Source organism: Rhipicephalus sanguineus, chromosome 7 (genome assembly GCF_013339695.2).
Source record: "Rhipicephalus sanguineus isolate Rsan-2018 chromosome 7, BIME_Rsan_1.4, whole genome shotgun sequence".
NCBI lineage: Eukaryota > Metazoa > Arthropoda > Arachnida > Ixodida > Ixodidae > Rhipicephalus > Rhipicephalus sanguineus.
In genome coordinates, this window is record NC_051182.1 from 156569784 (window position 1) to 156597430 (window position 27647).

Consider the following 27647-nt stretch of genomic DNA (forward strand, 5'->3'; position numbering starts at 1 on the left):
TGAGCCGTAATTCTTCATCGTCATCAGTCGTCGCGTCAACAAAAGTGCACATAATCCCTTACAGACGTGTAGCTGGTGCCTCGCTTCTCCGCAGAATGACGAATAATGGCTTAGTAGGCGCTTCCCAACTTCACGAAAATTTGATTTATGGCGTAGTGGGTACCTTTCTAGTGTACTTGTATTGTAGCCCCAAGAGAGCTTACAACGGACTCTTGAAACGCCGCTCTTCCAGCTTTCGCTGTGACTGTGCTGCGGTTTCAGCGCAGGCCTGGCGTTTTTTTGGTGCCGTAGTTGTCCGCCGCCGCCGCCGCCGCCGGTGTCCGTAACCACTATCGCACGAAATAAGAAAGAAAAGGAAATAAGAAAAAATTTTCAGGATGGAACGAGGTTCGAACCTGGGCCCTCTGCGTGGGAGCCCAGTGTTCTACCTCGGGCTCGAGGTAGAACATGCAAAAAAAAAGCAGAAGAGCTTTAATGCAAGAGTGTCAAGAATAACGAAAAATAGGTACGGCTGCATAAGGTAGCGTCAGCTACTCTTATTTACCCATTCAAGTTCTCCTCGGTCGACGACGTGTTTTATTTCGAGGATCCCATTTGACAGCGTCTTGTCTTACAAGACGTTTTGGTGCAGTTGCACCGGGAAGTCCCAATACTGTAGCGGAAGAAGAACGAGTGTTTTCTTTTCTAGGGGGCAAAAATGTAAATACTGCGAAGAAGAGGAAAATGACGAAGTAGGTAGCCTTCTGCATTGTTAGCAAACTGAAATGTGCATACTTGGCGTTCAGAGTAGATACGTTTATGCCAACGCGTCCACAGTAGACATAAAAAGTTCGAGATTTTATTTTTCATTCTCTTTTTTGTATTTTTGTGCGGTCTTACAGCCATGAAAATTATTATTATTCCGTTTTATACTGTACAATGCCTGCTAACATGATAGGCTACAAAACCAACGGCATTTTATAGTTATTACAACCATAGGTATATAGTAATAGTATGCAGTGACAGTGACTACTCAGCGACAGTCGCATGCACTCTCCGCAGCTTATATTGTGCGCTGTATAACAGCCCCTGAATGCTCTCAGTAACACTATTATATCTTTCAAGAGAATTCAACGGCGCAGTAAAAAATGACCTTCGGAAGAACTGCACCTTGCTTAACTCTCATGAAAAATGTGCTTGCGTAGATGATGCAGAGTGCCCACAATTTCTGCCTTTGTGAACGACGCACTTTGCGGCTGGATGTAGCATTTCAAATAAAGCAATCGCAAGGGCAGATAAACGATAACTGCCTTCAACTTTAGGCCTCAACTCCTGCCATGCTAACCTAACTATAGCCGGATGGCACATGTTGGCGTGATGCCCGAAATTGAAGGCAAGCCAGCAACTGCAAACAGACAGAAATACGATCATCGCTTTGGCAGGCTTTATATAAGTCCGGCATAATCAGTATCTTAAATATCTTTGAAGGCACCGAGTTTCAACGATGCACAAGATGAAACGAAAGGAAAAATGTTATCGTTACTCAGCGTCAGAGTGCGCAATATGAGATAATGTTAGCTTGACCTCTTATTGCCCGTCCCGTTTAGTCCATTGCTGCCACGCCCTGACTAGCGAGGATTGTGATCGAGTTTCCCCATGGCCACACAATGTGGTGATGAACACTTCCAAGGTCAAATATTGCAGTTATGCAAAAAATAGCGACACAACACTTAGGAAGGGTTGAAGCCGTATTCCTCAATGATTCCAAGCGCTAATGTAGATTATGTTGGTTTATATCCCACCGCCGGCTAGTTATCCTTACGTTCGCTTTTATGTAAGTGTACTTTACTATTATCACATTTCAATTCAAAAGAAGAGATGAATTTCCCTGAGAATTCTGCAGTTTCTTTATACGCGAGCTTCATACACTGCGACGTTAGTTTTCCTGATAATATATTATAGTATTAAATATTTCTCACACAATATTGATAAGAGTCTTCTTTTTATCAGATATCACGGAATGCCAAACAATACGACCGTTGGTTTTTCAATAGACTGAACGTTTGTGCCGTGGAAGGAGTGGTCCTCTGATATCAAGATCACAACGATGAATAAAGTTCTGACTGGTCCAACGCACTGTGGGAATCAATTTCATGCGGAGCAGTAAGTGAGCGCCCCATGCTGCCTTGTTTATAAATTTTTTTGCTTTGAGCCAAGTGTGAGATGGCCTGACGTGTTTGTATAAATTGCGTAGTTGTATCCAGATTGCAGGCTTACCAGGTATGTGGATAGCACTGGCGCCTAAAGAGTAACTTATGGTCCAACTTAACGCCAGCACTCATGTTAGAGCACAGACGACAGTTTTGTCGAAACGAAGTGCATGCTACGTTGAGATGGTATCCATGTCATGACTGACGATCGTTGGTGTATTCCTCCTGAGTCTAGCAACAGTTGGGTTTAGCTAGCTCAGTCATAGGAGTACATATCTTATGGTTGTTATGCCGTTATAAAAAAAAGGATAGACAATACTACAACCATAATCGCCGTTGCCACGACATGACTTCTGTTTAGGGTCTTTTAGAGCGCAGTTCTTAGGTGCCCGCTCTTGCGGTGAGCGGCGTCGCCTTCGCCGTCGTCGTCGATAGACTTGAAAAATAAAATGAGAAAACAATACCCAGGATCGAATGGGATGTCAACCCGGACCCTCTGCTTGGCAGTCGAGCATTCTGCCACACAGTCAAGCTGATGCTTGAACTATACAGACGTCAGACACTATACAAAAACCCTACACAGACGTCATTTCCGGCAAGGAATCGCGTTAACCTAGTCATATAACGTGACAGAAGATAATACCAACTGATGAAGTTTAACTTCACAAAATAGCGATATGATTATGAAAGACGCCGTTGTGGAGGGCTCCGGAAATTTTGACCACCTCAACACATTTTGTAATTTTTTTGGACCGCTCTCAGAGTGTGTAATGCGCACCTGTAAGAATGGGTGACAGCCAAAGTCCGCAATATTTTAAAATTTTGTGTTGACTGCCCGGATGCCTCATTGACGGAGCCCGGATGATCTCGTTGAGAAGCCCGCGTGTCTCATTTGAAATACCCCAATAAGGGTACTCGCATTTCGCTCAATATCACTTGAAGACCACCGAGAACTGTATTGGACAGAGTACATATATGTGCGAATTCCTAATAAATATTATTGGAAATTCAGTTCTCGTCACTGTCGTCTTGTCTCCTTGTCTCGTACTTGTCTCTTTTTTTTTTAGCGCTGCAGTAAGTTGAGAAGATATACAAATACGCCCAACTTGCAACTTTAACTACAGCTGCAATACGATCTGTTGAGCAGCATGAACGTCATATTGTGACGAAGAGGCCCAAACAATACCTGTAATGGCGAAGCAGCAGACTTTTGGCGTGAGTGGTCGACCTTTGTCACTGGGCCCATTTAACATATTTGCCGCTTCTCTGTGTGCATTCGGTGCGATCGCTGTTTTGCCGGTATCACTGACACTATTTGCGAGTCGCCTGCGAAGGGCGCTAGCACTCAGCATAGACACCTGCCCGTGTGAAAACGGAACTACGGTATATTCCATCCTCGCGAAATTTCATCATTACAGAAAAATTGAAAAAAATATGGGAAAAATGCAAAACACTCACCTATAACCCAAGGACTCCTGGATTACTGCGAATACGAGGTTTGCCGGGCTTTCCGCCGCAACACCATCGGAGTTATGTTCGTGAAAGCAAGCATCTTTTGTTATTAAATCTTAGCGCGCAGAAATCAAGAATATATTTACAAAACAGCTGGAAAAGTTCGCAAGTACATCATTGTAAACATTTTAGTACCAAATATAAGCAAATACAAACATAGGTTAGGAACCAATGAATAAAACAAGGCTGGGCGAATTAAAATTTCACGTCTTAGCGCACAGCCGCATAATAATTTCTGAGGTTCGCCTCATAGAACGCGCTGTCAACCTTTCGCGCGACACAGTACACGTGTCGAATGCTGTCTGAAGGGCAAGCCTTTTGTTGTCGTAAGCTGGAGAACCGCACAGGATATGTCTTAGAGTTTCCCTTATACGGCACAAGTGTTGAAGTTGGCGCTGTTTGTAGTTCCGATTAGTAATCAGTAGGCATTCGTAAAGGCAACTCGTGCAGGGTGGTGACATAGCAACGGTTCTTCCCGTGAAGCAAAACAAAAGAATATCTGGCTCTATTGCATATATGTGTTTGTTTATGAATTATGCCGTTTTCACTTTTCCTTGAACTGTTTAGGTGTGATGAACGCGTTACAAGGATAGCGGTATTTTCTAGAGCACTCCTTTTGTGTTTCTATTTCATGGGCGACATCAGGCTTTCTCGTCTGTGCTGCAGAATGAATCAGTGACAAGGGAATGTTCATGAAAGGAAAGAGAGATGAAAGGCTGATATGTGTGCCGGTCTAGGAGAAAACCGGTGTGCTACACTGCAGAAGTGTATTAGAGCTGACTGTAATAACATGTCTGCCCTCCGATACTCGATGTCACCGTACGATGCGCTTAAATGCAAGCAGTCCTGTTGGGAAGAAATTTTTTTGTCAGGGAATTTAGCAGGCAAGAAAAACAAATACCCTCCCTATATTTCTATTGTCACGTGGTCGTCACGTCGACGAAGGCAGCAGTCAGCACGTCAGAGATGAAACTTTATAGATGAAAGTGATAATAAGAAACGCACGTGGCACTATCATTCAATGAAATACAAACCAATAAAGCAAAACATTTATTGTCAGCGTGTTTATAACAAACATTATGGTGCGGCACCAAGCCAGAGAAGAGTCGGGGTAGTCATCATCACATTATTCTGCTGACTCTTTCCAGCCGCCGTTTTCTCTTCTCCGGGTCTTCCGCTATGGCATAGAAGAATAGCACTTTTGAAACATGTTTGCCAAAGCGAACCCGATTTAGCGATATTTTTCTCGTAATAAATTAGTAATGAACCGGTGATTTCCTTCTAAAAGAGACAGGCTTGTCTTCAAGCATGCGCTTTAACGCTATCGTGGTAGCCACGACACAAATGTTATCTTGATGGACCTGCACGCCGCAACCACGCACAGAACAGCGAATCAAACAGATTGGGGGGGGGGGGGGGGGCGTGCGCTTACGTTGGCCCTATGGGAAGCGATGATTCATTGTCTCGGTAAATGCTCTCACAAGAACACTAGGGTGATTGCCTTCGTTTTGTCATGGTTCATGCGACAGATGGAACTAATCGTCTGCTCGTAATGTTGTTGCTGGGCCTTCACGCGCTGTCATTACATTCTTTCTCCTGTCATTGCATATCGGCAGCCTGTGATAGCTCAACGTGACCTCAGTCTACTTGGCCTCCATCGCCTCATGTCCAGATGAGGCTTCATGTCCAGATGAACGTGTGAGAATCCATATCCGTGCCGTCTTAACCAACTTTCTACGCGTATAGAAGCATGAACTAGCGACCAAGACAATGCCGTGGTGGCTTTTGGGTGATACTTCGTTACCATTTTGGATTTCGATGGACCGAAATATTTCTTTCGATTCTACCAACTTCCCGATTTGATCAAGACAATTCGAGCGCGGTCATGACTTTCGTTTGAAGTATATACAAACCCCTCACCATATTATTTAGCAGCTTTTGGTGATATAAAATTGCCCCTAGCCGGACATACCCTACGGCCATATATATATATGATATATAATATAATATATATATCGCTGGAAACGACTTTCTTGGACGCCGGTAAATAAGGTAAATAATCTCAGTTAAAAAAGAAGACAAACGGCGAAATTACAAAAGGCTTCATGTACCTTTCTGCGGTGAGACCGGGCTTCGTCATAGTAACCGATTTTCCCGCGCGTGTTATCATACGCCCTACGTCTCGGCTGGGACGCACCGCCGGACATAAGAACCCATTTCGTTCTTTGACGCGTGTCTTCTTTTTACTGATATATATATATATATATATATATATATATATATATATATATATATATATATATATATATATATATATATATATGAGACCATTCAGGAAATCCTAAATAATAAAAGAAGGTGTCGCTGGAAAGTCCAGAAGTGCACTGGATGATATTTTAAGAAGCAGCGCACAAAAGGACACAATCACGCACACATAAAATGACGCAAACACAAGCGCTGTATCAAATATCATAACCCACCAACTAGCCCATCAGTACATATCAGGTAAATGAATTGGACATTTCGTCGACGCACCGACCTTCGTCTGAATGTTACGTAAATATGTTAGAAATATATTATGTTGACATTACCAGCTTTATAGTTGTCGAAGTGTGGTACAATAATTATTGACACGAAAAGCCTATTTGATGCAGACTGTATGATGTAAACAAGTACACCTATAGGCTGGGAAGAACGTATGATTCGATTTTCGTCGATGCAGCCTGAAACGGGTTTTAATAGGATGCAGATGCACTGAACATTTAAACACTATATAAACAATTCCAAAATAAGAACCAGATAAGACAAACAATTCACTCACGGCTTCGTGAACGTCTACCTGAGTGTGTCTGCCCACTCGGTGGCCTTAAAGTTTGGTTCTGCAAAAGAAGAACATGTAATTATGCTCCATGCATTTGCAGCACTTAAGCGACATGGAAAAAAAAAAGACATGCAGTCACGGAATCAAACGGGACAGTAAGAACGCTCGTGCCAGCGTTCTTTTTTTCGTGTCTGTCTTTTTTAATGACGATTAGTCTTTCTTGGAATATTTGAACGCAGAAATTTTGGTCAGTCTTGTCTATCACATAATTCAGCCTCCCGGCCAAAATTAAGCACTTGCTGAATGCCCAGTCATCTTGAACTGGTAGCTGCGTTCATACTTGTGAATACTATCGGTCAAAAAGCAGATAATACGCATATCTGAGGCGCAACATCAATACGTAAGTATTAGATGGTGTGTTCCTTGAATATAAAATACATAGATACGTAATTATAAAGACCTTAGTGTTTCTTAGGCGGCGCTGAAAATGCGACGCGGTCAATGCGAGCCAGATGCGGCTGATTCAACAAAGAGGATGCGCTTTCTGAGGCAAGGCAAGGTAAAGCATGAATGGCCGCTTGATGAAATACAACGCACTCCACAAGACATGCGCAGGCAACGCAGGGAAAAGACCGACGACGGAATTGCAGCGGACAAGAGCCGGCGTGCCGACGCCCGTCGTCTCAAGCGTGACCAGGTAACGTCCATGCGGATGAGCCGCGGATGAGACCAGGACTCATGCAGTACGGCCGGCAGAAGACTATCGTGTTTCGACAACATTTGCTGGGAAGAATGCATGATTCTATTTTCGTCGATGCAGCTGGAAACGGGTTTTAATAGGATGCAGATCCACTAACACTTAAACACTATATAAACAATTCCAAAATAAGAACAAGATAAGATAAACAATTCACTCACGGCTTCGTGAACGTCCACCTGAGTGTGTCTGCCCATTCGGTGCCTTATATTTATGTCCTGCAAGAGAAGAACCTGTATTTATGCTTCATGCATTTGCAGCGCTCAAGCGACATAGAAAAAAAAAAACATTACACCGTCTCCCGCTAAAGGGGAACATGAGGCGATGCGAAGCCGGAGCACTTGCACGATCGCGTTCCGTTGGCGTTCGGTGGACAGGCTACCGACCTCGGGCATGCTACCGACCTCGCGTAGTGGAACGCGAAGAGGAATACTACGCGCGTCGTGCCTTCCCTCTAACCTGGCTTTTAATTCTCACAGGGCGAACGGGGAACGCGGTCAACAGGTGCGCGAGAGAGGGGCAGCGTAGGAGAGGAGAGAGAGGGGGAAGGAGGGGGCGCGCATGCGTTAGCGCTCATCGCGGCGTTGCGCAGGAGAGAATTTCGGCATGTCGAGCCCGCATTTCAGAGGAGACAACCGAAGCAAGCGCTGCACAACTCGCGCAGCGCTCTACCCGCTTTATATTAACACATGAAGGAGAGGAGACTAGAGGAGGAGAGTAGCGCATGCGCCTGCGCCGTGAGGGCAGAGGCGAGAACGCAGGAGAAGCGCAAGCAGGTGCTGGGGGAGAAGTGGAGAGAGTCACGCGCAGCTCTTGGAAATATGGAAGGAGGACAGTTGCGCGTGCGTAGTGTGCCCAGGCCGACGCCGCGGGACATACTGGCGAGCAAGCTATGCTTCGCATCTAAAAAAAAGACATGTACTCACGGAATCAAACGGTACAGTAAGAACGCTCGTGCCAGTGTTCTTTGTTTCGTGTGTGTGTCATTAAAGACGATAGTCTTTCTTGGGATACTTGAACGCAGAAATTTTGTCTGTCTGTCTGTCTGTCTGTCTGTCTGTCTGTCTGTCTGTCTGTCTGTCTGTCTGTCACACTATTCAGCCACCCGGCGAAAATTAAAACACTTGCTGAACGCCGAGCCATCTTGAACTGGTAGCTGCGTTCCTACTTGTGAACATTGTCGATCAAAAAGCAAATATTACGCATATCTGAGGCGCAACATCAATACGTAAGTATTAGATGGTGTGTTCCTTTACCATAAATACATAGATACGTAATTATAAAGACCCTAGTGTTTCTTAGGCGGCGCTGAAAATACGACGCTGTCAATGCGAGCCAGATTCGGCCAATTCAACAAAGAGGAGGCGATGTCTGAGGCAAGGCATGGTAAAGCATGAATGACCGCTTGATGAAATACAACGCACTCCACAAGACATGCGCAGGCAACACAGGGAAAAGACCGACGACGGAATTGCAGCGGAGAAGAGCCGGCGTGCCGACGCCCGTCGTCTCAGGCGTGACCAGGAAACGTCCGTGCTGATGAGCCGCGGATGAGACCACGGACTCATGCAGTACGGCCGGCAGAAGACTATTTTGTTTTGACGACATTTGCTGGGAAGAACGCGTGATTCGATTTTCGTCGATGCAGCTTGAAACGGGTTTTAATAAGATGCAGATCCACTAACACCTAAACACTATAGAAACAATTCCAAAATAAGAACAAGATAAGATAAACAGTTCACTCACGGCTTCGTGAACGTCCACCTGAGTGTGTCTGCCCATTCGGTGCCTTATAATTATCTCCTGCAAGAGAAGAACCTGTATTTATGCTCCATGCATTTGCAGCGCTTAAGCAACATGGAAAAAAAATGCCCCTACCTCCCCGAAGGGAATCGTGAGGAAATGCGAATGCATTTCTTGCGCCGAGAGTACACGGCGTAGTAATTTTGATGGCGTAAAGCTGGACATATCGACGCGTTCAAGTGTCTCCCTTTTGGGCGCCTCTTTCAACGAACGCTTCCTATGTGAGTTCGTAATCACCTCAGGGATGTTGCCACCGCCTTCAATGCAGCACAAACGCGTTTAGAACGCGCTGTTTTCAGGCTGTGCCAAGGCAGCACAAACGCTACATTCGCGTTTCAAACGCACTGCATTGAGGCGGTGGCGCAGGGAGGAGAGAGAGCGAATGGCGAGAGAAGGAGCGCCGAAGCACTGCCCCTACCCTCTCTTACACTCTCTCCACACACGCGGGAGCTCCGCCGAGCTCGCACGATGCGAGCGCCCTCTCACGCCAGAGCGCGCTCCTCCTATCCACTCACTCTCCGCTACTCCGCCCGCACCACCTGCTCCGTTTGCTAGAGGCGAGGATAAGCGCGCGCGCCCGCAGCTGTTGCTATGGGAGAGGGAGTGAGAGTGGAGAGGCGCGCGGACAACGCCGGATGCCTTACATAGCCCGACTATGAAATGCATTCGCATTTAAAACATTACACCATCTCCCGCTAAAGGGGATCATGAGGCGATGCGAAGCCAGAGCACTTGCAAAATCGCGTTCCGTTGGCGTTCGGTTAACAAGATACTGACCTCGGGCATGCTACCGACCTCGCGTAGTGGAACGCGAAGAGGAACACTACGCGCGTCGTGCCTTCCCTCTAGCCTGGCCGTTAATTCTCACAGGGCGAGCGGGGAACGCGGTCGACAGGTGCGCGAGAGGGGGCAGCGTAGGAGAGGAGAGAAAGGGGGAGGGGACGCGCATGCGCTAGCGCTTATCGCGGCGTTGCGTAGGAGAGAATTTCGGCATGTCGAGCCCGCATTTCAGAGGAGTCAACCGAAGCAAGCGCTGCACAACGCGCGCAGCGCTCTACCCGCTTTATATTAACACATGAAGGAGAGGAGACTAGAGGAGGAGAGTAGCGCATGCGCCTGCGCCGTGAGGGCAGAGGCTAGAACGCAGGAGAAGCGCAAGCAGGGGCTGAGAGAGAAGTGGAGAGAGTAACGTGCAGCTCTTGGAAAGAGGGAAGGAGGGCAGTTGCGCATGCGTAGTGTGAGTGCGGACGCCCAGGCCGACACCGCGGGACATACCGGCGAGCAAGATATGCTTCGCATCTAAAAAAAAGACGTGTACTCACGGAATCAAACGGTACAGTAAGAACGCTCGTGCCAGTGTTCTTTCTTTCGTGTGTGTCTCTTTAAAGACGATAGTCTTTCTTGGGATACTTGAACGCAGAAATTTGGTCTGTCTGTCTGTCTGTCTGTCTGTCTCTCTCTCACACTATTCAGCCACCCGGCCAAAATTAAAGCACTTCCTGAACGCCAAGCCACCTTGAACTGGTAGCTGCGTTCATACTTGTGAACACTGTCGATCAAAAAGCAAATATTACGCATACCTGAGGCGCAACATCAATACGTAAGTATTAGATGGTGTGTACCTTTACTATAAAATACATAGATACGTACTTATAAAGATCTTAGTGTTTCTTAGGTGGCGCTGAAAATTCGACGCTATCAATGCCAGCGAGATGCGGCCGATGCAACATAGAGGAGGCGCGGAGTGAGGCAAGGCAAGGCAAAGCATAAATGGCCGCTTGATGAAATACAACCCACTCTACAAGACATGCGCAGGCAACACAGGGAAAATACCGACGACCGAACTGTAGCGGAAAGGCGCCGGCGTGCCTACGCCCGTCGTCTCAAGCGTGCCCAGGAAACATTAGAGCGAATGAGCCGCGGATGAGACCAGGACTCATGCAGTACGGCCGGCAGAAGACTATCATCTTTCGACGACATTTGCAGCGAAACACGCAGATACGCGGCCCGCTCTCCACTCCTCTTCTTCCCTCTCCACTCCTACAGCCCCTCTTCACTCCCCCTCCTCGTTTAGATGAAAGGCTCGCGTTAGGTCGTACACACGCTCAGTCACTGGGCCGTCTGCGCCCTTGTCAGGAGTGGCAACGTCGACGTCGGTGCCAGTTCGGTAATACCTTAATGGCTGCCGAGACCGCGCAGCAGCGCAAGGCTCGACGCGCCGAAGCCCAACGTAAACGTCGGCAAGCGGACCCCGAGCTCCGGGCTAGGGAAGCCCATTGCAAACGGCAACGTCGGCGGGAAACTGCTACGGATGAAACGCGGGCTCGACAAGCTGAAACGCGGCTTCGGATTGTCTTATGGTCCCCTTTAGCGGGAGATGGTGTAATTTTAGATGTGAAGCATCTTAAGGCGGAGTTCAATCCGGTGGTGGTGGTGGTATGCGGCGTGACCACCCTTACTGCGCATTCGCAAACCTTCTCCGCTTCCCCTCTCCACTCCCTCTCTCCCCTTTCCCTCTCCACATCACCTCTCGCCTTCCCTTTCCCCCTACCCTTTCCCCTCTCATTTCCCTTCTCCACCCCCTATCCACTCCTCCTCTCCCCTCCCATCTCCCTCTCCCATCCCCTTTCCCCTCCCCTCTCCATTCCACCTCTCCACTTCCCCTCTCCCCTTTCCCCCTCACCACTCCACCTCTGAAACGCGGGCTCTACATGCCGAAACACTGCTTCGCATCGCCTCATGGTCCCCTTTAGCGGAGATGGTGTGATTTTTCTACTGTCTTTTCGTAATTCCTTGCATGGCGAACAGTCATGAAATCATACCTAGTAGTCCCCAAACAGTTTGACTTCGCTCGCCCCAGCGACCGTGTTTTCTAAAATAGCGAGCTGCTAGCAGTTTCTACGCATGACATTTTAATTTGTTGTGATCGCATTCATTGGTTTGCCTTTGCGTTTAAACTGACGTTTTTATTGCTTATAAATATACATAATATTAATGGTTTCTGACTGCTTTTAAAGGGCGGCGCCGTGCCCAGCTGTTCACACCCAATGAATAAATTTGGTCTGGGTTTTGAAGATAACCAACTCCAGCGATTCCAGCTGCTCTGGGCTTAAGCTAATAACAACATTTTCCAACATTGGAGGTAAAATTTCAGCAGCATCGTGGTCAGTCCTAACTAATTTTTAAGTCGCCTTTCTTTCAAGCCTGTCGGTTTCGCTCATTTGACGTTTACTGGACAGCCACCCCCTTGAAAGAGCTACCTTGTTACTGGTCTCTCAAATTGCGGGCTTTTTGCGTTGATGGAGCTGCGCATAAGGGGTGTGTTTATGTTAGATACAGTATTCTTCCCCGAAATACAGTATTCTCAGATACAGTATTCTTCCCCGAAACGTCTTTGCTGTGTGTTTTAATTTTCATTTTGGTCGGCGCAGAGCCTCGAGGTTTTTACCTTCATCAAGTATTCTCCTTCGTTGGCAACCTATTATCAGTTGCTTTTACCCAGAGGGAGTAGTTTTTTAGGTGGATTATTAACTTGACAGCCCGTACCTTCCGAACTTTTATGGAGATCACGTGAAAATTGGCGTAGTGTCAGGTGCTACATTGAGGAAAAAGAAGGTTTTTTTTTTCGTGTTAAACTGCCGTGCGTGTATACGTTATCGTCTGCCCACCAAGAATCGTCCGAGATTTAATATACATAGTAGAAGGATCAGGAAGAAAAGCAGGAACGGTAGGAAAGGGAATTTTTTATAAGCCACTAACACCCCGCGTTGTTGAGGGCCGTCTACACGGCAACCCTATCGTAATCATGGCGTATTTTTTTAAAACGCACCCAGTCGTTGGCGTAAAGATATGCAGAATAAAAAAGGGATAGACACATTGTTATTATGTCAAATGAAGTACATCTGACAGCTGGACCTTTTGGTAACAACTATAATGGCGGTAAATCGGGCTAGTTGGTTGCTCATGATTGTAAAATAAGAGCGCAAAAGACGGCGGACGAACACACAGAGACACAGCGCTCGTTCCTCTTTGTGTGTTCGTCCGTCGTCTTCCGCGCTGTTATTTTACGTACAAGTATAAGCATCCTCATACTGTTATCGCAGTGAAAAAGAAAGTACATCTGCCTGAGAAACTAAAACGGATGCAATAGAAGTACCAGTATGGGGCAATAGTAGTTTTTTATTCAAATAGCAACAAAACCAAATAAAAACTCTGTACTGAGAAAGTTACTCTGCATTTACAAAAAACTTTTAACTCTATCGATTGTTTGCTGCGTTTGTCGTTTGCCTTAACTTCTATCTTTGTACCCAGGCCCCTCTGTAATGCCTACGGCCTTGAAGGCATAGACAAATAAAAATGAAATAAGTTTTTGGTGGCATAGTTTACAGCTGGCACGTAGCCAGGACTTTTTTCTGGGTGGGGGGGGGGGGGGTCAAGTCTTAATTGTTCGACAGAAAGTCTTTCAATGGCAAAAAGAAAAAAGGTTGCCCGGGAATATAAAAGGCGCTTAATTATTAGAAGAAAATGAGCACAAAGTAGAATGCAGCACAAGAGGCGAGTTAATCCGCGATGGAAAGCAAGTTTTTAACGATGCAGTAAAGCTAGTGCGTGTGCAGCAGAAACAATGCTTTCCAACCAAATATTCTCGACCATGAATGGTCATACAGAGTCAGTGATGAAAAAAGGAGCGACAAAAAAAAAGCGGCGGGGTGCAAGGAAACCTGGCGCCCACTTACAGATGTGCGGCAAAAAAAAAATAAGAATGGCGGATGCTATCCCTACCGAACTTCTCACACTCTATCTCAACAATAGACCTGCAAGAAGAACGTGAGCCATATTATGGCAGCAATCCTTAAAGAACAGACACGTTCGGGAAAATAATTTTATTCGTCAACAAAGAACGAAAACACGGATGCTTTCATGACACAAAAGATGCAGAACGCTAACATTCATTTTAGCCAGCAATTTTAATGAATGGCATTGTGAATGAGACAGAAATGTTTTAATGAAAAGCTGTAGTAGTTTGTCTGGCTATTCGCTGACATGCTAATCCAGGTGCTGGGTGATGATTATGATATATACACTGATAACCACACACACATACATAGACTACACTGTTTACAAAGTTTCGGTCAGCCTTGTGGCCTGCAAGAAAGTCAGCAGCGCTTGCGTGGCGCGTAACGCACAGGTGCTGCTTTGCCATGGGCCCAGAATGTGCCGCAGTTCTATACATGAGTTCCGTTGAAGGTGCAAGCCCGCCTTCAGAGATCGCCTTTCTCATACGTATCGCCTGCATTCACACAGAACGTGTTTCAAGTGTTCTGTGACGTTACAGTGAACGCACAATGATGAGTCTGACAGCTTGTCTTTGCTCTTGAAATAATTAATGTAGGCGCCGTTTAATCTGATGCGGTGCAAGTATCTTTCCTCTTTTCTGTTGAGGTCTCGCGGCATATGGAAGACACAAGATGGATAAATTTTGTAAAGAGGCCCATACTGGTGACTAGCATCTGTCCAGAGGGATCGCTGGAAGCGCCAAGCGTGTGCCGATACGAGTGTCGCCGCATCGTTTTTCGAGAAAGGTATTTCAACCATTTCTCTCGACGCGTCATGTCCAGCTTTGGCAGCGCCATCTGCCTGGGCGTTGCCTTGTATTCCGCAGTGGGCAGGTATCCACTGTAGAAGAGTTGGGTGATTCAGTTCGCAGGCTTTCTTGCATATGCGTTTGATGTCCATTGCGTGCTGTTCCTGCGTGCTTGGGGACTTCAGAAACTGCAGCGCCTATATTGAGTCGGTGAAGATGACCCAAGACTCGGCTGTCTGGTCTACGAGGTAATTAAAAGCAGCCCGTAGTGCAGCCAGTTCGGTGGCTGTAGATGAAGTACGGTGACTGAGAGTGGCAGAAATGGTGACATTGGCAGACGGAATCCAGACCCCAATGGCAGATGTCGTAGGCGTTAAAGAGCCGTCAGTCTAAATATGACGGTAAGTCTTGTAGCTGCTTTCCATCTGCTGTAGAGTGAAATATGTTAGTGCTGGTCCTGGTGTGCTCCTCTTGTTATTGAACCCAGGCACGAAAGTCACAATTGACCATGAAGGAACTTTCCACGATGGCTCCACAGGCATCGATGCGCTTTGATAATGCAGCGGGAGTAACTTCCATACCACAGGACCGCTGTCTGAAGCAAGCGGATGACCTGGCAGTCTGGTGGCATAGCGCAAGTGGACGCGAAAACAGTAATGCTGCAGGAGCACTGGAGCTGATAGGCGTCTGCTTTTGGCGAGGGTTCCGATAGTTGATGTATCTTTTGGTAGGCCAAGGCACACCCGAATGGTTTCACCATATAGTAAATGCCAGTGCAAAAGAAAAAAAGTCACAGTTTTGCCGCAAGGGCGAAGCAATGAATGTACAGCAAGAAAAGCGGCCCGTGATGGACGCACTGCTATGCTGCAGAAACACCTGCCCCCCGGCAGCAACTAACGCGCGAGCAGACAGTGGAAGGGCAAGGTTCTCCCTGCTCAAATATTAAAAGAAGCGAGCAAGCTGGCCGACGACCTTTAAATGTGTCGGTTGCGCTCCTCGCGCATCTCGCTGGTAATGAAGAAACGCTTATAAGCGCCTCCGTCTTTGAGTACGGCGGTAAAGGGTATGTATATAACGCTCGCCGTTAGCTACCTGCAGGATCTGCGTTTGGTGGTGTAGTGGTTAGCGGCACGCGCTACGGACCGAGAAGTCGCTGGTTCGATTCCGCGCCTCGGAAGCATTTATCTGAATGATTTTTCTTTAGGACTTTTATATATATACACATACTTATACATATACGGTGCATGATGGCGGCGACGGAAAAAACCAGCCGAGACTGTCCATATAATTGCTATCGCAATAAAAAAAGGCGGCAGATCCCACGCATTGTGGGAGTCGATGTAATGCGAAGCAGCCAGCAAAGAGCTGCATACATCGTCTTGTATGTCATTGAGGAAAATGCGTGTCATGGTTTTCATGTTAACTCCTATTATTTATGCTCGTCACACAGTAACGTCCCGCAATACCAACTTCGGGGATCAAGCTAGCAAAACGGCCGCCAGCGCACCATGAGCGTGGCCCGTAAGTCATGCTGTACATGACATGCGTGTCATAATTTTCATGTTAACTCGTGTTATTTATGTTCATTACACAGTCACGTCGCAAAGATACCAATTTTGGTGTATATCAAGCTATAGCGAAACGGCCGCCAGCGCGCTATGAGCCTGGCACGTAAGTCATGCTGTACATGACATGCGTGTCATGATTTTCATGTTAACTCGTGTTATTTATGTTCTTTAGACAGTCACGTCGCAAGATACCAATTTTGGTGTATGTAAAGCTAGCGAAACGGCCGCGAGCGCGCCATGAGCGTGGCACGTAAGTCATGCTGTACATGACATGCGTGTCATGATTTTCATGTTAACTCGTGTTTTTATGTTCGTCACACAGGCACGTCGCGCAATACTAATTCCGGGGTAGATCAAGCTAGCGAAACGGCCGCCAGCGCGCCATGAGCTTGGCATGTAAATCATGCTGTACATGACATGCGTGTCATGATTTTCATGTTATGACTTGTCATTTATGTTCGTCATACAGTCATGTTACGCCATACCAATTTTGGTGTAAATCCTATTAACGAAACGGCCAGGAGAGCACAAAGTAGTAGGCGGCTAGATAGATAGATAGATAGATAGATAGATAGATAGATAGATAGATAGATAGATAGATAGATAGATAGATAGATAGATAGATAGATAGATAGATAGATAGATAGATAGATAGATAGATAGATAGATAGATAGATAGATAGATAGATAGATAGATAGATACGCTCAAAGTTGCTGAAGTTCGCTAAGAAATGCTTCACATTTAAAACTAACTTGTAGCCTGGTCGAAGAGAGCGGCTTACGATGCAATTTTCGTGCGTGGCGTTTTCTCCATAAACAGAGCTATAACTTTGTCAACACTGGCTTGCATCCGGTGAATGGACGTAAGGGCAGTCAAGGCGGTGATGCGGGCTAGTTGGTTTGAATCACTAGTAATCATAATTGTAGCGCAAAAAAACCAGACGTAGACACAAGTAAGGAACACATACACAGGACGGCCGCTAGACATCAACTGATTTATTACTACAGACAACATAAAAAGCCAGAAAACCGTCGGACATGAGCGCCAGAACTCACCACTACACGTGTGCTTAAGAAAGGCAAGGACCAGGCAACGCGAGAAATAGAAGCGTTTGCTATAAGTGAGAATGAAAGAAAATGTGTCAGCGTTGCGTCGACAGCCTTCTCTCGTAAAGAACTTGACTATCTGAAAGGAAATCTTGCGCATGTAAGGTGGTAAAACATGGTGATGCAGGTATAAGGAAGCACCTCGGAGTGTGATGGTGCGCATGCGCTCATGTCCGACGGTTTTTTGGCTTTTTATGTTGTCTGTAGTAATAAATCAGTTGATGTCTAGCGCCCGTCCTGTGTATGTGTTCCTTACTTGTGTCTACGTCTGGTTTTCTTGCGCTACAATTATGATTACTAGGGACGTAAGGGCCAGGTCATTACGCCGCTCTTCAACCATCCGGTTCCTCAAATATGTTTTTTACTCTCTTCAGTGTCGAGAAGCTGCCTTCTCCACCAGCTGCGCTCACCGCCAATATCTTGGGGAGTGTGGGAACGTTCGGGAAGAGGGTTTGTCGCATTCGACTAAAGCAAGGGCGGGCCCAGGGGGGCCGGGCCCCCATGGACCAGTGCTTGCCTTTGTACCTGGTTTATAGTTCATTCCTTCACATGTTATTGTGCGAAAAGTCAAATTGTCAAGAGATTCCGTCTGTAAGCACGCCATGTTCTGTTGCAGAAGAAATCCTGCTGCGCTATAGTTTGTTGAACTGCTGAACTGCTTGCGCTAGCCGCGAAGAGCATGAAATCTGCCTTGCGAATTATTAAGGCGTCGGCAGTCGTAGTTCTTAGACTTCCACCAATGGAGCAAATTTCGGACGTCCCTGCGGACTTCTGTAGAATGAACATAGTTGTACAGCTCGTCGCTTGACTTCTCATGTGCCACTCTTCAATATAATCTATAAAACTCCTCGTAGTGGTCCTCTCCTTGCAGGTTTCAGCAGTCTATGTTATGCAGAGTTTGTAGTGTGCTGTTTTTTTTTTAATTGGATTATGGCGTATCCCTTGCCAACGATGTTGTACAGGCAGAAGGTAGCGATCGAACTAGGAGGGTATGACTGGCAAGCGGTGGGCGAAGAGATTTCGATCTATTTTCGGGGTTCATTCCAGTTTGGTAATAAAGACGCTAACAAGCTTCACAACGCTTACTCATTGTATACATATGGTTCGAGGTTAGGGGACATCTCCCAGCGCGGAATTCGTAACTGTATTTTTTCAAGCCAGATATATCGTCAAGTGAATATGGTCTGCCCCACACCTTGTTTATTGGACCTATGCTATTCCTGCAAATTCCGACGATGTTGCCGCACTATCACGTAGCTCTCGCATCACATAGCGGAACCCGACAAAAGCTATCACGTTAACAATGTGGGCACAGAAGCAGGCCGCATGTCCACGTCGCGTCACATGACCACTGGGAGTCGTGATGCGGCCACTGAAAAAGAACGCGCTTTTATAATGATTCTACGTAACGAGACTCCGCGCAGGCCTTTCGTTTTAGCGGACTGCGGGAACTTTTAAGAACGTTGCCCTGCTTTGGAGCTCTGTCATCCCTTTCGATGATAAGTTATAGATATAACGTTACTATATAAATTTATGATATAACATTTACAGCTTGCGATTACAAAATAACACTTCGGATATAGAAGAAAAGCAAATGCAATTACTAAAGCGCAGAACAGTTTGGTTTGGAAAAGCTTTATTACACAGAATAGTGAGACATGAACTATATAATCACCTAGTCTATCAAGTAGCCCCATACGCAAGAAGGAAAAGAAGTTCAGTACTTGTCTCTCACAAAAATTTTCCAAATAGTTCGCACCAAATAAAAGAAAGTGTTTCCTTGAGAATCAATATGTGGAACATATATGTATGCACAACATATGTGGAACAATCTTAAGAAGTGAGGAAAGTCCAAGCCGGACCCGACCCGAGCCTGCCACCTCAAACCCGGACCTTACCCTAAGCCCGGAGCTTCGGGCTTCGGGCTCGGCCCAGGCTCGCCGTGAGGCTCGCCGGGTTTTCGGGTAGGCCCGAGCGCGTGCAGTGCTCAGTATACACTATCTTAAAACAGCTTTCATTCCCCTCTCCTTGTTTTGCCGGATCGTTCAATAAAGTTGTTCACTCACTCAGAAGCTACAAAGTGAGAACAGCCGCTCATCATTATGCACAATTACCCACCTCATTGCAACATCACAATGCGACATACACAGCGTGTTACGAAGAGTAAAAAGCTAATTATATTTGACCACCTCGATCTCAGACAGCACGAAGGATTAGAACTTGTACGCTGTTGACCATAATCGTGAGTGCCAATTAGACCCTCAGCTCCCACGACGTATCGGCACCCTCACGCATCGCCTAAGACTCGAAACCGCTTACACAAGGCACTTCTTATTCCGGATTCACCGTGCGCCATCGTGGATATGTTCGTACGGCCACGACGACGACGACGAAGTGCGTCATCTGTTGCTCGACTGTTCAAAGCACGACACATATAGACAGCGACTGTAACAGGAACTCGACTCACTGGACATGGAACGAACGTTCTCCCTGGCGAAAATACTTGGCCCATGGCCACCTTGGATGAATCTCAAGGCAATAAAAATGCTTCAACATATTTTTGACACACTGATATTTGTGATGAATATTAAGCGGACTACATTGAAAGTGTGCACTGCAATTGTTTGTGCGCTTTGTTCAAACTAGAACTTTTGAACATACAAATGTAGGACTGCATATATTCATATATAATATTTTTGTTTCTTCATTCTTTTCCATCCTAACAACCGAACAGAATGGGTAGACGTCGCCACGCAATAGCGACAACTCCTTCATTTATTTTTTATATCTATGAGAAAAATAAGATGGAAGCTTAAACTGATAAGATATCGTTGATTAGGGAATGTTGCTGGAACCAACACTCCGACAAATGGACTTGTCTTCCTCAAGGTAGCAACTGCTCCTCAACGATTTTTATCACTTTAACATTAGGTATTAATAAAATAATTTTTACATACCTTTACTTCCAGTTCTCGGTAACCTATCCGGGCTCTGATGTGCGAGGTTTCCAGGGCTACCTAGCTTTCTTCCCCCGCTTGCCGGTAAACCTCTACTGTCTTTTGACTTGCTACGTCGGAAAAGTGGACTTGCGAGCGCGGATGAGGGGCCTTCATATTTTATCACGCAGAGAAGCACAAAAGCCACAAAAAGGATAAGAGCATAAGTTCTACAGATATATGACATTATGGGTGGACGTGCATGACTAAAGAAGCTGCTTTTCGTCCACGGGGCCCTGTGTTCGCATTGACACAATGCACAATGACAGAAAAACGCGTCAGTTAGACTTAATACTTACGAAATTCTTTATTATTGTTCAGTTGAGCACTCAGCCGCAGCTGTATAATAGCAGAAACCAATGCAAAGTGACAAAAGGCGAAGTACAAAAGTGCATGTAATTTTCTCCTCCTCCTCTCTCTCTCTCTACTCTCTCTCAACCCACGGCGGTAACCTAGCATTTAAGGTGTTTCGCTACTAAGCTCGCGGGCGCCGGCTCGATTCTCGAACACGGCGGCCTCATTTGTATGCGGGAGGAACGCAAACACCATAGGGCTTAGATTTATGTGCCTCGTAATGTACTCCACACTTATAGAAACACCGAGGCGCTGAGCAGGCGAATACGAAACATTCACCGATGATTACGATACTCCCTAAATAGAATTCTGAGCGCAGCTTCGTGTTGGGGCGACGCCAACAGTGCTTGAAGCTTTGGCTTTCCGCAGTCGTAGCAATGTAACGTTCGTCACATATTGCCACAGAAGCTGCCAGTGCTCGAGCGTTGCGCACACCACTCTGTGCAGTGCAGGCGTCGAGAACCAAGCGAAACGCCGACAGCCACGTTACGACAAGCGAAGCCAGCGGCAGTGCACGTACCAGCCCTGCATGCGCACGAGCTTCGACAGAGGGGCCAGCGCGCGTGATGGACGAAGAAAGCGAGGTTAGAGGCTAGTGGGTCGTGATATCGGCAGACACCACGTTCGCTTTCATCTGTGCTTGCTCGTTCTATCAGTTACGTCGACGATACCAACGCCAACGGCGACGCCGCTCAACGCAGGAACGGGCGCCTAAGCGCTGCGCTCTAAAAACACAGTATACAAGACGGGCGTTTCATATGCTTAGCGCTTCGGTGTTTCCCTAAGTATGTATGACCAACTAGCTGAAGCCAAAGCTTTTCTACATGATGTACCCCAGGAAGTCAATATAAATCCGGAGCCTCCCCCCGCTACCCTGCTACCCCGCTGCCCCCCCGACCCCCCTGCGGTTTGCTTCATAATTACATCTTAGTTTTGTCAAGTAAAACCCCAGCAATTATTATTTAATCATCTGTCCTTCTTTTTGTTGGATATAATATTGTTTTTTTTTTTCATTTAATACATGATCAGTCCATGATCTCATCAGTCATATTATTCCCACGCGGTGGTGACCGCGAATGCTTCAGCATCTGAGGTCTCAAATGAGGATTCAGCCTTTTTTGTATGAAGATCATTAAACGGTTTCTTAGCGCTGGCGGACGCGGGAAAAGAGCGCCATCGATTCAAAGTTGCGCATTATTTTGATGCAGCAACCTCGATGTAGTATTCATGGAGCGTTTATTTAGTCAATAATATTAATTGTAGGGGTTTTACGTCCCATAACCACGATATGTATATGATGGACGGCGTAGCGGAAAGCTCTGGAAACTTCGACCACCCGGGGATCTTTAACGTGCGCCTACATCTAAGTACACGGGCCTCGAGCATTTCGCCTCCACCGAAAATGCAGCCGCTGTAGCCGGGATTCGATCCCGTAACCTTCAGGTCAGCAGCGGACCACCATGACCACTACGCCACCATGGTGGGTGTTAAACGAATCGAAAACAGAAGATAAGCATCGGACAAGACAGAATGCGTGGCAGAGCACCCGGGAACTGCAATCCTGTTGTCTACGGGTGACAGGTTACCAACGCATTCCTTATTTCTTTAGAAGCTCGTTGCTGTTTTCACGGCAAGAAAGCTTGAGTCATTCCAGGAGCGGACTATTTCCAAGCGGTGAAGAATTACCACGTCTCCATGCAGGCGTTTTTTATTCATCAGATGTGAAGGAGATGCTGCTGCGAAAATAAGGCACCGGCTACTTCTGAGCTCTTGAGTGGATCGAGTATACAACACAAGAAATAAACACAAAAACAGAAGCATATGAGAGGAAAAAAACACAAACGCACATACGTCGAACAATACCACTAAACCTAAAACAAAATGTCCAAAATGAAATTAATAATGTCCCTAATAATTTTGCCGGTCATCATGTAGATGAATTATCACGTCTGAACAACATAACAGTGAACACACGATAATAACTAGGACGGACACATTAGGAAATCAGCGGTAGTTGGCTACCGCTGTAGTGCTGCAAATTAAATGACCATTCAACACACACTTTAACGATCAACTGTAGTGCGGCACAGCGGCTTACAATCAATCCATGGCCCACCACAGACGCTCGTCAGAACTTACTCATATGTCCATACTATGGACAGAGAACTACCGCGATACGAGTCGTCCGTCTACCATTTTCTTAGCGTGAACAAAATAAGGAGTATCATGACGTTAAAGCAGCGCAAAACAGCGGGGTGCGATAATAAGAGCTGTGATCAGTGGAAAAATGGCAAAACAAGAGATGAGTACCAACTTTATATTTGTTTGAAAATGAGCATACATGCGACATATTCCGGCATGAAGGGCATGTAGTGCGTGTATAGAACCACTGAAATGATCTCGTTGATGCAATTAATATGGACTCTTCGCACCCGTTCACTTGAGGCTTCTTTTAAAGCTGTTATTCAATTTCGTTGATACTGCTGCTGCTGCCAGATTGAGGTGCCTCTTGATATGTCTTGTTTATTAGAGTCCTGCAGTGAAAAAACAATAATTTTGCAAACGTTCTTGCTAGACTCGATAAACACCATGAAAATATCGTGTATACAAATTGTTTCAGACGATTAGAGTATGTGCTTACTGGCTGTAGACCGTTTTCATATTTGTAAACCTAGATTTCCTGCGATGCAGTTTCGCACAACTCGGCTAGTCACTTCAAGTCACCCGAGAAGTGTTGCTGTTTCGAACTAAATCGGTCTGACGACGCGAAAACGAGCTTTCACTGCGCCGTCTCTTACAACGAGCATCTCGGGTGCGCGCGCGCCTGCTCGGTAGCCCCACGCTCGTGGCCGCTGCAGTGACCAAATAATTTCAAAATTAACGTCTTCAGTGCCGGCAAAACCTTTTTCGGTAACGCTGGCGTTTTAATAAAAAAGTCACAGTTTCGCCGCAAGGGCGAAGCAATGAATGCGATAGCAAGAAACTAATGCTATACGAAGTGAGGCTCGCCAATGGATACTCTCAGTTTGTACACCGCTCCTGTTGCTAAGGCGGCCGAAGCAGCGAAGCAAACTAGCGTGCTTCAAGTTGAGGGTAAAAACAGAATGAAATGATTAATTCAAGAAAGTTCGTTGTAAAAGCTTGGCAAGAAATAAACGTAGCGTAGTTACCTAAAACTAACCGTGCTAAATTATAACCGAGTCCGCATGCACCTTTTCTAAATTACCATGAAATCATGATGTAGGACCACGTTAAACATTGCGTCAACGACTGAGATGGTGGAAGCAACTTTAGGATGTCTTCCTCATAAGTTGCACCATGTGCTCAGTAAAGGCAAGTTTCTAGAGAAATTGTTTTTTCGCGCTGAAGCTAGTGAGTCGATATGGAAATAAAATCTTACAGCTACTGCGTTAGTCGCGATTATTCATGTGGTACATGGTGTTACGCGAGTTTCTCCATAGTGTGTTTAAAAATAAAATAGTGTACATCCGAAACTCGTTATAACCAAGTAGCATCAAGACCATAATTTAGTTCGTTATATACGATATTCGTCGTAAGAGTAGCGATACAATTCGACTGCCACAAATCGGGGATCTGGCTCGCGAAAAATTCTAGATAGAGAAACGCAGTAATATCGGCTTCAAACGTACGATTAACAAGGTAATCTTTGCCTATTTCCATCTGGTATTTCAAACATCTCGTCAAACTGTAGCGCAATCAATCACATGCGGCTTTTTTTCCTTTTTTTGCGCAAAATGAGCAAGATTTTCTGCCGCTATCGCTACTTTTTCAAACAAATAAAAATGCGGTTGGGAATTGTCCTTCAGCGTTTTTTTTTTCTTTTTATGCTATCCTTGGAATATTGAGCCTGGTGTGAACCATATATTTCCTTCGTTGAAGCCGATATTGCGTTGGCTCTGGTATTTTCCTTTTCGTTATTGTAGAATAAATCAGGGGCGTAGCCAAGGGGGGGGGGTTGGGGGGGTTCAACCCCCCCCCCCCCCGAAATTTTTCAATTTTGCTTGCGTATATAGGCACGCACACATACAAACGCACGCACGAACATACATAAAGTATGGTTGAACCCCCCCCCCCCCCCGAAAAAAATTTCTGGCTACGCCCCTGGAATAAATAATACTGAAATAAAGCGTGACCAAACAACATTCGTACTTAGTTTGCTCTAACCGCTAAACCACTATAACAGTGGTCGTTGTACCGAGGTTCAGCTGTATTATTGAAGAGAGTGCGAACTTGAGCCGGTTTCTGCAAGTCGCTTCGAAAACAAGTCATAGATCAATATGCTGGATATATAGAAGGAAAGGAAACAAACAGCCCTTCGCTAGCTTGTTTTCTTTGTACACCATCTCGTGGTTTTATTGGTTTTTAGTATGTATCGTTCCCAGATGTTACACCAAGAAGGTAAAGTTTGACGGACGCTTCAGCTTGGCCTTCTAGAGTAGAATGCGATACCGTCATCGGGCCTCGCTCGCATAGGCTTCGCAGTCGGTAGCCTGGACTTGTTTCTCGGTGGACGCCTCAACCGTGCAGCGCGGAAAGGACAGTTTGTGCACGTAACATTGGCCGTTTTAAGCTATCCTAGAATGCCTAGTGCGAGTACTGTTGCGAAGTGCCCGCCACGCCATAATTCATCACTTTGTGAATTGGCACACTACCCAGTACGCATCCGTAAGGCAGTACGCGCATTTACTCAGCTGCGTACTTATTCATGCTGTTGCTGGTGATGATAAGTTATGCCTGAGTGTTCTATAATGGGTGGCCTTTATACCACCCACTCGTCATGGAAGCTTCTGTGTATTAAGCCGCCGGTATTAGGAAGCTAAATATGGAAGCTCTAGTGCACGGTGTTTTAAGCCGTTATCAAACAGTTGCTGCTCCTGGTAATGTCGACGATGCGTACGTGGTTCCCCCGGTTCTCGCGGATGGTGCTAGACAATCTCCAGAGGCGGAGACTCGGAGCGAATTTGGCTGTAAATAATGACGAAGCGAAGTGATTGAACGGATAACGGCACGCCCAATTATCTCATTGACAGAACGAGTGCAGCTTTGTGCTTCGTATCGCTGATATGAGCCTGTCGTGCACCTCCATTATTAGCAAACTGAGAAAAAAAAAATCGCATGCATACAGCGATAAGCGATAACTTTCGTGGTCAAGCCCATTTGAAATGGACGTTATTTAAATTATCAGATGTTAATTTGCTCCTGTTTATTAGTTTTAGTGCGTATTTTAGGTTGTAATTGTAATTTTGCTGTATAGCAAGTACACCAGGCTGATATCGGGGCTCAGTTACATACATATGCATGTTGGCGAGTTCTATATCTCAGAAGTGAATGTATTAATGTTCACGCTGCTCTTTTTTTGAAGATGTATTTATGGAAAAAAGACATACTCGGACGTTTTGGCGGAGGAGTTATACGTGGTCGAGGGGTTGGAGGAGGCGGAGGGGGCCTCACAGGTGGTGCCGATCTGACTGGACGAGTCTTCGGACCAGTCATAGGACCTCCAGCAAGAACGCATCCTTGTCTACCATCTCGTAGCGTTCCCAAAAGAGAAATAATGCACAGAAGAGCCCCAACGTTAAAGAAAAGGTTTCTCATTGTTACTGGCACGGAGTTACACAATAGTTCCCTGTTCCCTCTTATATCTGTTTTCCCTTGCTATTGTTAAGGTGACGCGCAGAAAAGTCACTTTCAGCACTTGGAACGTCTTTGTTACCTTCTCTCCCTCTATCTCTCTATGATGAAAAGCATTGTTTTTCACTTGCAGCACCAGGCTTTGGTTTGTGTGAACTAAGACGTAATGATTAGAGACCGGATTTTAGGCAAATGCCTATTTTGTTCCTTGCGCTCTTATCGCCCCACTTTGATATATGAGCATGAATTAGAGGTTAAGATGTGGTTTTATAGTGTTTTTAGAGTGCCTATAAATGCCTATTTTTGGCGTGTGTGCCTGAATGCTTACAAATGCCTCTAAATGCCTATTTTCGAAATTGGCGCTTATATGAACGCTATTTAGCCTCAAGTTTAGCTCCCGGGTGCAGTTTGAGATCATTTTCATGTCACCGCGCAACACTGACTGTTCGGAAGTATGGGGTTAAACCTAGTCCTTTAGTTCAAGCAACTCCCGGAAACAACCGCTAGCAGGAGTAAAGTAGGACACGCCAGCGAGTATTCGCCGCCGCACTGACATGGCGCGAGTGGTTGACGAATGCGAGACCACGGAGACCGCTTCAGTGGAAACGAGAGTGAAGAGCAAAAAAGAGAAAGGAAAATTGGATGTGCATGCGGCTTTTGTTTTCTTTGTAATTTACTTTGTCAGGTGTTCACTGCACTAGCGTAGGCAGAAATATTTTTCGGATGAGCGGGGGGGGGGTCAACCATACATTACGTATGTTCGTGCGTGCGTTTGTATGTGTGCGTGTATATTTACACATGCAGAACTGAACCCCTGAAGACACCCCACACTCCCCTGGCTACGCCAGTGGTTCCCTGGCAGGGGCTATATGCGATTCTACTCGGCCTGTAGGAGAAATCCCTCCCTTCTGGTATTTTAGCGATCTGGGTATACCTGTTCCTGCTCTGCCCTTCTCATTCCTGCCAAAAAGACACCCAGCAGTGTCTTCATTCGAGAGAGAACACTTGACTCACCGTGCAGAACACGGGAGAAACCGTGTTCTGGGAACCGTGCGGGACAAAGCACAATTGCACGGCTATGTTCAGCTGTTGGCGCCTTTGTGCCAGTGGCGTAGCCAGGGGGGGGGGGGCGACACCTGGCCCGTGCCCCCCCCCCCGAACATTTTTTCCGAAGGGATACACGGCACAAAATGACACTCGACCTCACTTACCTGCCCAGACCCAATGTCGGATCAAGGAGGTGCCCCCCCTCCCCCTAAACAAATTTCGGCCTACGCCACTGCTTTGTGCCGTCTTAAGCAATA

The 27647-nt window shown here is 46.2% G+C and overlaps 1 protein-coding gene across 4 annotated transcripts; it reads right to left on the reverse strand.

Annotated features, from left to right (window-relative positions):
• Positions 1–4738: 4738 nt before the first annotated feature.
• LOC119400349 (acrosin-like) lies at positions 4739–26314 on the reverse strand. 4 transcript variants are annotated; one of them, XR_005185075.2, is made up of 6 exons: positions 20299–20562; positions 18638–18713; positions 9026–9082; positions 7441–7497; positions 6523–6580; positions 4739–4878 (listed from the first exon to the last, which is right to left on the reverse strand). XR_005185075.2 is itself a non-coding variant. In XM_037667368.2 (4 exons), the coding sequence occupies exons 1-4, from the start codon at positions 26305–26307 to the stop codon at positions 4823–4825; spliced, it is 378 nt and encodes a 125-aa protein (XP_037523296.2). In that variant the 5' UTR covers positions 26308–26314; the 3' UTR covers positions 4739–4822. The 4 variants fall into 4 exon arrangements, 1 of the variants encoding a protein (XP_037523296.2); XR_005185074.2 differs by lacking the exon at positions 18638–18713; XM_037667368.2 differs by lacking the exons at positions 6523–6580; positions 18638–18713; positions 20299–20562 and adding an exon at positions 26100–26314.
• Positions 26315–27647: the final 1333 nt, after the last annotated feature.

What these genes read in the sequence shown, in the direction of transcription:
- LOC119400349 (XM_037667368.2), bottom strand. Translation starts at nt 26,307, where the DNA reads ATGAGAAACCTTTTCTTTAACGTTGGGGCTCTTCTGTGCATTATTTCT. An exon ending in AGGTGGACGTTCACGAAGCC is followed by an intron (nt 7,498 to 9,025) that starts GTGAGTGAACTG and finishes CTTCTCTTGCAG; the next exon opens with GACATAAATATAAGGCACCG. An exon ending in AGGTGGACGTTCACGAAGCC is followed by an intron (nt 4,879 to 7,440) that starts GTGAGTGAATTG and finishes TCTATGCCATAG; the next exon opens with CGGAAGACCCGGAGAAGAGA.